Raw genomic sequence first — 13,275 nt, 5'->3', positions numbered from 1 at the left:
GTCATTTATTCAATTTAAAATTATTTTTATACGACAATTGGATGTCATATTGTCGAAATATAATCGGCCCCTGTTGAGTTTAAGACTTCTGTCCTGCATGAATGTGATCAAAACATAAATAATAATTAGTACATGAAAGTGTGAAGCACAGAATTATTGTTTTATTGCTTGTAGTATAGTAAATTCAATTATGATTTTTTTTTCTTTTGCAGGGAACTCGGTGGCTGTCCGTGGACATTCTTCTTTTCGAGGGTCTCAACTACTCTTGAACATCCCCCTACGCACCCAAAGCCAACGTAAGTCCATTTGCAAACAGTTAGGGATGTACAATAGTAAACCTGCATGATGAACTGGGAGTCACGCATTGTAATGAATAAATAAATAACCAAACTAAAAAAGTGCAAAAAAAACCCTTTTTAAATCCCATTTCGCTGTTGGCCAGAAAGCATGAGCTGATACTACTAACAAATGTTAATTTGCCCCACCCAGAGTGTATTTGTCATGTAATTGAAGAACAAAAAAATCATCAAAAATAGTCACTAAAACACAGGATTGATGGTCTTAAATGGCAACTTTTGAATAGCTGTTGACTGTAGTGACCACTGTTGCTGAAAGGGTTAAAAAAAAATCTTCCTTTATTTTCTTGCAAATTTAGTTCGCACCTTTGGAGCATAAATGTTCTTTGTTGTGGTGCTGCTCTTTTCAAAAGGGATTCTTTGACAAACTGAATAAATTATTCTCAGCATACTCTATCAAATTACATCACAGCATGAAATAATCATCTTGGAATAAATCAGATTTACTGTATAATTGGATTAATTGTGTAGAATATGGCACTTTTGCGAGTGTAGTATACACAATTGCTAATTTTCCCCCTCATTACATTCCCTTTATTGTCCTCCTTTTTTGTTTTTTTGAGGGGAATGTCTTGCAGTACCTGATTTTTTTCCTCACAAGACTAATGTCAATTTTCATATTTTTGATTTAACTAACACTTTTTCATAGTTATGTTTTTGTTTCTGTTAAGGCTTAACTTAACTACTAACAACCTTAACATATGCTTGTTCTTGGTTTCTGATCTAATAAAATACTCAACTCATACTCCAGCACGACATATATTTCCCTCTCCATTATGCATTCTTTCGACTACTATATACACTCGGTTGCGACTTATAGTCAGAAAAATCCGGTATTTTTTGTGATTTGTCCAGTGAGCGGTTTGGACTGCGTGCACCTGACCGACGCCGTGAATCAAGCCAGGCAGTTCTCGTACCACCTGAGGCCGCAGAGCGCCGAGCAGGGCCGGGCCCGCCGGGGAAAACGTTGACGCGCGCCCGACTATATTTTGTTTTCTCAGCTGGCCGCGCTCACCTTAAAATTGCGGAATTACTGCGCACGTTCATTGTTCGCTTCTAAAACGAAACCATGTGACATCAGAGTCATGACCTCACAGGGTGGGTTAAGTCTATCGAAGGGGCGTGTGTAAAAGATAACCTTTCTTCCATTATGAGGCATACTCACACACACAAACCGCCTCCTTCTTTCTTGGCTCTAGCTCACACGCTAACCTTTCCTGGCGTGGTGGGGAATGAGACCATCTATCAACAGCCGCTCATGAACTCAATCCACCTGCAGACGTACGTACGTCAAAATATGTCCATGCCAGTACTAATGTAATTTTAAAGAAAATGTCTGTTTACTTGTACTGGTAAAAAAATATGATGTCTATTTGCACCGACGCATGCTGCGTTAACGCAATCCAGTCTTTGTTGTGGCAGTTCGATAGAAAAATATAATGGATAATGGTACTTCTATTTCTGTTAATGACAGCCAAAGTTAAATTGAGGAACATTGTTAGACCCCAGTGCTCTGGTTTCAAGCTATATATATATATATTCATTGGGGATCTGCTGGAAAGTGAGTCTTGCTGATATTTTCTTAAGTCCTTTTCAAACATTAAATTAACAAAATATAATAGGTCACCTATAATGTAGTATTTATAAGTTTTGTTAAGTAGAACTACTTTTTTCAGTTACTTTTGAACCTTTTTTCACTTTCCCATAGCAATGTCAACACTTTACTACACAAGTTCCGGGGTTCGAGTCCAGGTCACTCCAACTGTGTGGAGTTTGCATCTTCTACCCGGGCCTGCGTGGGTTTTCTTTGGGTATTACTGTTCCCCCCACATTCCAAAATCATGCATGGTACGCTGGTTGGACACTCTAAATGGCCACTAGGTATGAATGGTTGCCCCCCCCCATCAGCTGGGATAGGCTCCAGCACCCCCTGCAACCCTTGAGGATAAAGTTCATAAAATGATTGAATAAGCACAAGTATTGTTGGACACAAAATTCTGTGAAAATGATTTATTTTTCAATCTTATTTTTTGTATTTTATTGGAAAAAAAAATGTTACCTGGCAGTAAACAGTAAAAATAATGTGTTCCTGACAGAAAGCAGGTTAAAGCACAATTAGGCTTTTGTCACCACATCTGCTTAACACAAACAAGGACCCTTTTTTTAACCGCTTTGAGGACAATTTTAAGGTTGATTTTTTTTTTTTTTTTTTTTGCGTCCCAAATGATGCATGTTGGATACACGCGTGTATACAATCAGTACACGTCTCGGAGGTTTCCTCGGTGAGACGACGAACCGTGTGCCACGGTGACGCCGTAACAGTACAGCAGGTCGATCAGCCACTGCTGCCTGGTCGCGCCACGGGAGTTCCTCTGCCAATATATACAGGAAAGTTGCACCTTTGTGTGTTGAGGCAATACCATAGTTTGTTTCATCTTCTAAGTTTGAACTATTCATGAATGCTTATTTTTCAGGGTGTCGATTACTTGCACAGAAAGAGTGCAAATTTGGGGAGTGACCTCACTTTATAGTTCTGGAGGATTTGAATTGGTCATTTCTGACATTCGATTTTGGCCGTGAATGATGTTTTACCACATAAGTGTCAAACTCAAGGCTCAGGGGCCAAATCAGGGCCGCCACTTTATGTTGTGTCCTCTGTAGACCTTAATAAAGTTTAAGGACTACAGAAATTGTCTTTTTTACATTGATTAAAAAAAAATCCAATGAAAAACAGACCATGTATTAGTTTTGTTACTTTTCAATCACTAAAAAATAATACAATAATTAAAAAGAAAACAAATAAATATTTTATTTTTCCTATTATAGTACTCATTACAAGCCATTGCCAATTTAAACTATAAATGCTTATCTTTCAGTGCCATTGACAGTGATAGATGTCCAATCCATTTTTACCGGATGAAAAAACCCAGATGTAACGGATTGAACTTCTATTGTCGTCAACGGGTCAAGGCTACAAAAATAATAATCGGCACAGGTAAGTAAATGAAGATAGTTGTCAATTAATTTGATCATCGCTATGTGTTTGATTAGCTATTATAAACTGAAGCAGAGAAGGAAACAATTACTCTGATTTACCCTTCCACAAAGACGAATGGATGTGTGTTTTTACCGTGAGTTGTTGTATTAGATCCTGCAGCAGACTGGCATTGGCCACGAGCTGGTGTTGCAGCGGCGTGTGTTGCATCAGCATAGACAAAATCTGTCCCAGTTGGGGCAGATCCTCCTGGCTCAGATCGCTCACACGCAGCTGCAGGACCATCCTCAGCAGGCGAGGCACGGTGCTCAGTGAGGCCACGCATGCGCCCCAAATGGCCTCTCTGCAAAAGGGACAGATGACAACGACATGTTAAGATGTGTTACGGGGCTTTGACGAGCGAACGGGGTGTCGGGGGGGGGGGGACCTTTTGTGCTGTTCTTGCGCCATCGCCGCTTCCTGACGCTGAGTGACGAGTAGGGTCAGAAGGCTGAGGCAACAGCGCGACAGCAGGCGAAAGACGGCCTCCACGGGCAGGATGGACATGTCTATTAGCCTGGAAAAGGCAACGAGGAGGCCCGTTGCCAGGCTGTCGGGCACCGCTCGCAGCTTGGTCTGAAACGCAATTGGACAGTTTCCAGCAAGTTCCAAATTAGGCAAATTTTGCGTATCAAAAGGAATGATGAATTCATGGTAGCCCACCTGGATTAAAGTGAAAACTAAAACTGTTTTGTAGAAAATATTGCTAATTGGACATATAAAATGACCTTTTTGTTTCAACTATTTATTTTAAAAAAAACGATGCACCAATAAACACAAAAACAATCAATTCCCACCAGGAAATGAAAAATCATATTAAATTCTTTAAGTTGCAGATAATTTTAGAGGCAGAAAAATGAATAGAATCTTATGCCTCACCATGTATTCCAAGATGAAATTTTGCAAGATGTCAAAGCACTGAGTATTTGAACCCAGGGTTTCTAGACGCTGGCACACTTCCTGAAAAATGGAAAACATCGATATTGACATAAAGACATTCAGTGTCCAGAGTTAAAATACACATAAAAACATATTTGGTAAAGCTGTCATTAAAGCCATTTACCAAGGATGTACCGATACTGCACCAGTGCAACCTTGCAAAAACATGCATCTAATTAGCCTGTGGAAAATAAATAATTTGTATTTATTTATTTTAAAATCAATCAATAAGCTGCAGGCTCCCAACCTAGGTGTAAAAGTAGCCATCTATAGTCCAAAGCTAATGGCACTTGCGATGTATTGAGGAAACGGCCAACCATAAAATCAATGGAACTTTGTGTGAAACTTATCCTGTACACAGGTAGCATGCTCTCCTCGGACTTAATCCTCATTTCTTTCAAAACCTAATAATCAAATTTCTCATATAAAAATCACAGGCAAGTGTGAATGCCAGCATTTGTCAAGGTGGCGCACCTGTTGACATTCTCCACGTCATTAGAAACAATCCTGTCTCATTAGTCGCAGCACGGCTGACATGGTCTGTCCCTTAATGCCTCGCACCCCCCCCCCCCCCCCCCCTCCCATCTCTTCCCTTCCCTCCTCTTGGCTGTGATTGACTCGGACAGGCAAATGAGAGAGCCGGGATCTGAAGCCTTAATTGAGGTGCTGAATTAGTGATTAGAAGCCCCCCCCCCAAACCCCTGGCCACCCACCCATATGCAGACTAGCCCCGGGGCACGGCTACGTTAACTGTAATTTCACTGCGGAAATGTCACATTCCCATCACGCCACCGGCTCTCATTAGACCTGGTCCATGCCCAAAGTGGCCAATAACCACGCGTCTCCAAGCTGGGCGCTACGATAAAACTTGCCCGTTTCAGAAGGGGCCGGCTAGATAAAGCTTCGAAGGCTCCCAGCTTCTTGTGTGAGATGCAGAAAAGTCTTGGGGGTCAGACTACCTCTGTCGAGAATATCAACAGTTTTTTTTTTCTTACATTGAAATATTCTCACTTCATTTTTTTTAATTTAATGTTCAGAATTATATAAAAGAATATGAAAGACATACTTCCACTTTGTGTTGGGCAAAAAAACTTCATATTACATGTCATAACGTGAAAAATTGTATTCTCAGCTTTAATCCTGTATTCTAAAAATATACTTTACTCGACTCTACATTCCTGATTAATCTTAGAGGTACTAATATTGTATTTTGAACATAAAGTTGATCCCTATATGAGCTTTTTTTCAAAATCAGCCATCGAATATCTTATTTTCAATGTTTTGTTGATTATTCTTTCTAGAAAGGTCGCCTGATATATTTTATCGATGGGTTCAATACATGGACTTCCATCAAGATGGAATTTAGCAAATGATTATGGTGATATAAATACCTCCACTACGTCCCAGTGGTGAGTGAACTGATCTAGAGGGGTGCAGTGAAGCTTCAGGGGTGACAGGGGAGAGGGGGCTGTCCCTCTGGTGTCGGCAGCCTGCTGCAGAAGAGCGAGCTGGTCGCACGAGAATCCGGTAAGGGTGGAGAACAAGAAGCTGATGTAGTCCGCGTCCTGGAAGGCTGCTTCCTTGCTTCCGACTGACCAGCCACCCAGGGAAGACCTGGTAGAGTAGAGTCGTAGAACCGACCGAATAATTATTTAAGATAATTTACAAGCATTGTCATGGGGACCAATGTCTCCAATTACAATGTACCACCAAACTCATTATTGGCTACAATGGATACCCCAATTTTTGTTTGATCAATTTCTTAACAGCTTTCATTAAAAAAAAGACACTTTAGCTTTAAAAAAACTTTTTCCTGTATTGCCATACAATGAAATATAAAAGAAACAAGTATGAATGCAATAATTATTAAAGTCTATTTGGTTTTTACTCAACATATTTGTGTAGTAAAAACAGGATTGGGATGATATGATGCCAATTTGATAGGCTCTGCCACAATCTAAGTAACAACATAAGAAGGTTAACTGTAGAAGAAATAAAACTGAGGTGAGTTTTGGATTCTGCACCCAAAAATGGTTAGAAACAGCTGTCAGACCTAACTTCAACTACCGTATTGTCTGCACTATAAGGCAGAACTAAAAGGACTAAAATTTTCTCAAAAGCCACCACTTTGCCTCATAATCTGATGCGCCTTATATATGTGAATCAGTATGGCTTAATCATTGGTTAAAATTGCCTTTAGCAGATGTGTCCATCTAGTTCAGGAGTGGCCAACAAGAATTGTTGTTTTTAAAAATGTGTTAAAACAGCAGTCATACCCAAAAGCACATTTTTTTTAATTGCTGCTCCTACGAGCAACTTGACAATACTACAGAGAAGTGGCATACTGTTTTGTGGTTCAAATTTGACACCCTATTGAGGACAAGATTCCTTAAGAGACGGCGTTTAGAATTTAGATTTAGTGCGTTTTAAACCGTTCTGCTTCATTTTGCAATTGAAGTAACCAAATGAGATCAAACACTCATTATATGAAATCATCCCCACGCCTGCACAAAAATGAAGCGATCAGGAGCAAGACATCACGCACAACATCATGTTGTGGCGGTCATTGCATTCCACTCCACTTCCAAAATGAGCTTTTTGTGTCTCTTCTTGCACATCCCGTTTGGACTGACACTACCTCTTCCCTGGAGAATGTGTTAATGTTGACCTACTGACACCAGAACTGAATCAAATGGTCAAAGGGGAGCAGATTGTGCAAGCCTGACAGTGCACTACTGCCATCTAACGGGAGAAAATAACCACTTCAGGTGCCAGATGGGGCTCTGGAAACCAGTTATGAATGGAAATGGCCAGTTGTGTAAATTCAAACTGACTTTGCACAAGTCATCAAGGTATTTGCTGAACTGGACATTTGTCATTAACTAGTAAAATGGCCTGCTCACGTTCTTGTCTTGTGTTCCATAAAATAATGTCTTTACGATGGGACATTCTAGCCAAGCAATGAAGCAAGCGTATGCCTGTTTTTGTGTATATTTCAAGCTCACCTTAGGTGAATGATACGAATGAGAGTGGCGGCAAGGCCAGCAGAGATTCGTCCATTGCTGCAACAGAAGCTCAGATTGGCCAAGAGAGCGCGGGGCATCTTGGGTAGGAAGTAAAGCAGCTGCACCATTTTTTGCTGGCACTCAGTGGGCAGAAGAACCACAGCACCATCCAGTGGGTCTGCAGGAGAAAACCAAAGACGGCCAACGTCATGCCGACTGTTCATAAACGGCGTCACGCGCAGTCACAGTAAGAAAAATCTCTAAAATGCCAAGAAAAGCCAAACTAGTTTGTGTCGGTGACAGCTTTAAACGGCCTCATAATGCGCCTGTGCGTATACGATTGGGGTCTGTCTTTAACTGACGCACATGCTGATGTCAGAGGCCGACAGACAAAAGAACTCTTGTGATGGGGAATTGCCAACCGTTACTATCAGAACCCTTCACCACCACCCCTTTGCTCCTCTTCCTCCTCCTTGTCCCAGAATCACTTTCACTAATCATTGTACAATCATTTTAAAAACAGGATTGCATTATAAGGCATTTTATCTAATGTCTTGTATAACCATGAAATATTGTATAATCTGAAATATATATATATATATATATATATATATATATATATATATATATATATATATATATATATATATATATATATATATATATATATATATATATATATATATATATATATATATATATATATATATATATATATATATATATATATATATATATATATATATATATATATATATATATATATATATATATATATATATATATATATATATATATATATATATATATATATATATATATAAAATGTATTTCAGCAACACGCTTATTTGTTTATATATTTAGTTGTATATTTATTTATTTATTTATTTAACGTGTATTTTTGTTCTTATGAAGTACCGTAAAGATTGCAGGCCTGCGCTTGTAGACTGCTGAGCAGTTCTTTGTGGCCTCGAGAAGCAGCAGCCTGGATGGACTGGATGAGCAACGCAGACAGAGCGGGGTTCCGGTGGCCCAGCTGCGACAACTGCACGGGGAGATACGCCAGCCAGCGACAGAGCACTTTGCTCTTTCTGGGTAAGCAGGAGCGAGAGATATGACAAATTAGCTTAGCTTAGAATTTGAAGAACTATGTCATTCTGCAAACTTATAATGTGTAGTTTTCGTACTTACTTGATGTGTGAATGCGCCTGCTCCTGCAGGTAGATTTTGCTGTAAAAAGACAGCAAGAGAGATCTGGCCTGCAATGTCAAGTGTCTCTGCTGATAATACGAGTACACTGCTGCCAACAGCTCCTCTGTCAATGCTGCAATACAACACAGGTAGGATAACAACATGAATCATTTGCTATTGGATACTAGAATTGTGTCATTTATGCTTCCAGAAAATTGCATTTCACCTATAATATAGTGTCTATTTCCTTCTTTTGCATAATTGTGTTGTGGATACCATTTCCAATTCAAACATAGCAATACAAGCAGTCTGAGAGAATGCAATGCTTAATATTTTTCTTTCATTTAGCTGTGCATTGTATATTTGGCCTTGCATGTAGGTTTAAAAGCCAAAAAAAGACCAGTATAAAGTTTTTGGAAGGGTTATTATTTCCTTAAGCTGGTGAGAGATGGCAGCACCTAACAGACTCTAAACATTATTTTTTTGTTTCTCCAAGTTGTAGGGGAGGGGTCCTTATTATGTAGATCACACCCTACTAGGAGATCGCCAAGGAACTATTGGTAGACCACCGAGGTTGGTAGACCACCGAGGAACTATTGGTAGACCACCGAGGAACTATTGGTAGACCACCGAGGAACTATTGGTAGACCACCGAGGATCTATTGGTAGACCACCGAGGATCTATTGGTAGACCACCGAGGATCTATTGGTAGACCACCGAGGATCTATTGGTAGACCACCGAGGATCTATTGGTAGACCACCGGGGATCTATTGGTAGACCACCGGGGATCTATTGGTAGACCACCGGGGATCTATTGGTAGACCACCGGGGAACTATTGGTAGACCACCGGGGAACTATTGGTAGACCACCGGGGAACTATTGGTAGACCACCAAGGAACTATTGCTTCCCTTTAGAGCACAACAACAATGCGCATTTGGCAGTCAAAGTGTTAAATCAACAAGTACATTCACGCAGACTCACTTTTGCTTTTTTGCGTGAGCATCATTTTCCACACAGTGCCGAGTAGCATGTGCAGTTGCCTGTAGCTGAGCTTCACTTCGCCACTGAGCGTATCTCGCACAAACATCCTCAGGGGCGTCAGCCAGTCTCCGTCCGCCTCTCGGCCGATTCCCTGCCTGTGACTCAGAGACACCATCACCTGGCAAAGTGTGATATTTAAAGCCAGGGGATCCACGGTCACGTCGGAGAAAGCTGCAGTCTGCTTGGCCCTGTGGACAAGAGAGTTTCAGGCCTCAATGGTAAATGATCATGCAGCTCATTTTTACATTAGAAAAAGTTTTTATCCAACTATTACCATAGTTTGTTAATTATTATGTAAGACAATAGTAACAATGATTTAAAGAGGAAGAAGGAAGGTCATTTACCTCTTGGTGTTAACTTTCTTTTTGGTTTTGGGCATATCATGAAGACTGTAAGGAAAGTTTTTCACAAAATGCTGCTTAAAATCTTCCAAGTATTCTTTGCGGAACCATGCATCCTAGAAAGAAAGATAAGGAAATCCTCATTTCAGAGTTCGTAAACTTTTTTTCACGGCCAAATTCAAGCACTTTGAAGACCAATTTTCCAGTTTTTACTTTTCAGCATTCTACAGAATTTGAGCTTTGCTTCTCTCACCAGTGTGTCTTGATGCTCCGGCCGTGGTGCCAGTTTTCGGAGCAGTTGAAAAATGGACAACACCTGGTACATCACGGACAAGGCGTCCGCGGTTACCAGGTGACTGGCCTCAGAGTTGTTCCAAGAAGAATCGCTGGTGCTGGCCTCCACCCACACTTCCAGCAAAAGTGGAACCAGCATGGACGCAAAATTTTGCACAGCCTCTACCGAGTCTAAGCCTTCAAAAGCCTCACCCGAGTGATCTGAATCTGGTCTGTAGAAAAGTCATTATTGTCAATCATTGCACACAGTCCACTGAAATGTTTTCGCGACATGCCATCCATCATACCTGAATTTAAATGCGGAGTGAGGACTTGGTTTGCTCCCAGAGTGCTCATATACTTTAACTCCAGTTTTACTGTTTATGAGCTCATTCCAGATTACATTCAAAGGCGTAATCCTGATTCTGCCACTGGAACCAAACACTCCATTGGCAGTGACTGATACGTCACCTTCTTCTACTGGTCTTTCCTCAACTACTGCTTGAAGAAAGCGTCCAAGTCTAAAACACAAGTTTGAAAAGTTAAGAATAAAGAAAAAAGTGTAAAAGCTCCAAACTTGAAACACCAACAATGCCATTGGAATTGAGCAAATTGACAATACGGCATTGGCAGGTGTAAAAAAATAATAATAATACCCAACCTTTAATGACTAAAGGGAAAGACAACACCTCTCCACTATGACATATCAACAAATCTCTTTCCGGTGGGATGGGAAGGTGTTGTGTGTCCAATTTTAAGGCTTACCTGAGCAGCACAGAGAAGCGCCACTCTTGGCTGGTCACGGTCCTCTTAGGGTTGACAGAAAGTGCCCATTTCTGTCCCTTTCCCTCCACCTCTTTTTTACCTCCATTCTGTCTGTGTGAGATTAATTCCAGGAAGTTTGTGAGGAGCACAGCAGGCCGTGCGGCAAGTAGCTCAGGGTAGTGCTCCAGCATCACATCCAGGATCTTCATGGCATCTTCTTGAATGCTAAACTCAATGTGAGTCATGGCACAACATAGGTGGGCACTGAGGAGTGGGAAAAATGGAGCCACTCGTTCTGCAGGCACCGACTGGGCTATATACCTGCAATCAGTACAAGTCGTTGTTAGTTGAGGAGATGACAACCGGCACAATCAGATTTTTTTTTCCCAACCTGAGCACTCGAGTTGCTGTCAAACGAACATTGGCATCCTTGTCTGTGAACACAGCAGCCACCTCGGACAACAAACGTGACAAATGCTGTTCTAGGAGAAAAGGGTTTGTTGACAGTAGCTCCTTTAAACCTAACAAGGCACTGTGCTTCACATTGGCATTGTAATGGTGAAGCTGAGACAACAAGTCCTAGAAAAGAAGGGAATAAAGGCACAAACTTATTGTCAAAACATGGCCCACTATTGGACAGGTATTAAAATAATAAACTCATCTCATTTTCTGAACTGCTTTATTTTCATTTGGCTCGCGGGGGTGCTGGAGCCAATCCCAGCTGACTCCGGGCTAGAGGCGAGTACACCCTGAATGGGTGGACAGCCAATCGCAGGGCACAAGGAGACTGAATAATAATAAACTTTTTTTTTTTTAAGTTTAGTGGAACAATTATTAATGGAAAAATTGCAGGGCGGCCCGGTGGAGCGAGTGGTTAGCGTGTCAGGGTCACAGCTCTGGGCTCCTGGGTTCAAGTCCGGGTCAGTCCACCTGTGTGGAGTTTGCATGTTCTCCCCAGGCCTGAGTGGGTTTCCTCTGGGTACTCCAGTTTCCTCTCACATTCCAAAAACATGCATGTTAAGCTGATTGGATACTCTAAATTGCCCCTAGGTATGGGTGTGAGTGTGCACGGTTGTCCACCTCGCTGTGCCCTGTGATTGGCTGCCCACCGATTCAGGGTGTGCCCCGCCTCTGGGATAGGCTTCAGTACCCCTTGTGACCCGATAGAGGATAAAGCGTTTCAGAAAATGAGATGAGGAAATATGCACTGATTTGTTTTATTCCTGGGAAACCTTGGATAAAAAGTTTGCAAAGAGACAAAAGTACTTACATTGATGCCAAGTTGCCGATTTGTGGTGGGACCACTGGTATCTCTCTTTAGCTGTTCACTGAGATATATCCCTTTGGTGCGAAAGTTGGTATTGGTGGCATTATCTGCTCTTGGCTTCTTCTTTCCCACCTTTAATTTCACCTTTTGGAAATCATCTTGTCTCTTCTTCTTCTTGGATTTCATTTTAGCAACCGTTGCACAGGATCTAAAAAATAATGTAGAAAATATGATATAATGTGAAATGGTACTTGTCTAAGGACATTGTTATTATGTTCACTATATGATCATGTTAATTGATCATCCCAATTAGATCATATTAAGGATCTAAAAATGAATGTATAAAATATGATATTATGTGAAATAGTACTTGTCTAAGAACATTGTTATTATGATCACTATATGATCATGTCAATTGATCATCCCAATCAGATCATTTTATGTCTATCATACATGCAAAACTCACTGTGAAGTATACATCAATGATTAGCATTTGCAAGCTAACATGAGCGTCATTGCAGCAGGGGTACACTGAGCAACTTACCCAAGCTAAAGGTGCGTCTGCTAAAATGTTGAATTATTTCCTCAGAATCGACGATGTCTATATACACTTAGAATTATGCGATTTCTCTATAAATTGATATTTTGGCTTTGTCTCGTGCGCATTGCTGTCGGACCAAAGGTACGCTTCTTTTTACATCACCGCCACCCGGCGGTGGAGCTTAGGAACTAAATGATGATGACCGACATTCCTCATTTGTACCTATTACAAAATACAAAAAAAAATGTGTATATACTAAAATCGGGATATTTGTAGGGCCGATTCGTGGATATATTCACCAAAATATTTGGCGCACTGAGGTATTTTACAACACTTTAGTATACGTGTAGTCTTCCTCATATGTGCCTGTTACAAATGAAAGTTTCCCTTAATTGAATTTAGCTTGACTTTTGGACTGATGAAAGAACGGGTATATTATCACATCATTTATTTGTGTAATGGTTTGGTATTTAGTGTTTAGTTAATTGAGTTTTGGTCACCAATACCATTTAAACAGG

At 40.7% G+C, this 13,275-nt stretch overlaps 2 protein-coding genes across 5 annotated transcripts in view; one reads left to right on the top strand and one right to left on the bottom strand.

Moving 5' to 3' along the window:
• invs (inversin) overlaps window positions 1–12,580 on the top strand; it is a 36,226-nt gene extending 23,646 nt beyond the window's left edge. For 3 of the 4 annotated variants that reach the window (XM_077721318.1, XM_077721320.1, XM_077721319.1), the window contains exons 18-19: window positions 213–296; window positions 1,212–2,240. In XM_077721318.1, the coding sequence (XP_077577444.1) occupies window positions 213–296; window positions 1,212–1,327 (200 nt within the window). In that variant the 3' untranslated portion in view covers window positions 1,328–2,240. Of the gene's footprint in view, window positions 1–212; window positions 297–1,211; window positions 2,241–3,232; window positions 7,582–8,249; window positions 8,430–8,554; window positions 8,675–9,021 lie in introns of those variants that run through there. The other variant, XR_013326944.1, reaches the window with a different exon arrangement.
• Window positions 2,352–13,069, bottom strand: tex10 (testis expressed 10). Its single transcript, XM_077721317.1, has 16 exons — window positions 12,761–13,069; window positions 12,220–12,424; window positions 11,341–11,528; window positions 10,950–11,270; window positions 10,493–10,705; window positions 10,165–10,417; window positions 9,915–10,027; window positions 9,511–9,758; window positions 8,526–8,658; window positions 8,253–8,425; window positions 7,335–7,512; window positions 5,721–5,943; window positions 4,270–4,350; window positions 3,779–3,966; window positions 3,487–3,694; window positions 2,352–2,728 (listed from the first exon to the last, which is right to left on the bottom strand). The coding sequence occupies exons 2-16, from the start codon at window positions 12,400–12,402 to the stop codon at window positions 2,612–2,614; spliced, it is 2,820 nt and encodes a 939-aa protein (XP_077577443.1). The 5' UTR covers window positions 12,403–12,424; window positions 12,761–13,069; the 3' UTR covers window positions 2,352–2,611.
• Between the last annotated feature and the right edge of the window lie 206 nt (window positions 13,070–13,275).

Source organism: Stigmatopora nigra, chromosome 7 (genome assembly GCF_051989575.1).
Source record: "Stigmatopora nigra isolate UIUO_SnigA chromosome 7, RoL_Snig_1.1, whole genome shotgun sequence".
In the NCBI taxonomy this organism is placed as follows: Eukaryota; Metazoa; Chordata; class Actinopteri; order Syngnathiformes; family Syngnathidae; genus Stigmatopora; species Stigmatopora nigra.
Note: the sequence above shows the minus strand (reverse complement) of the source record. Positions and strands in the feature narration are given on the sequence as shown.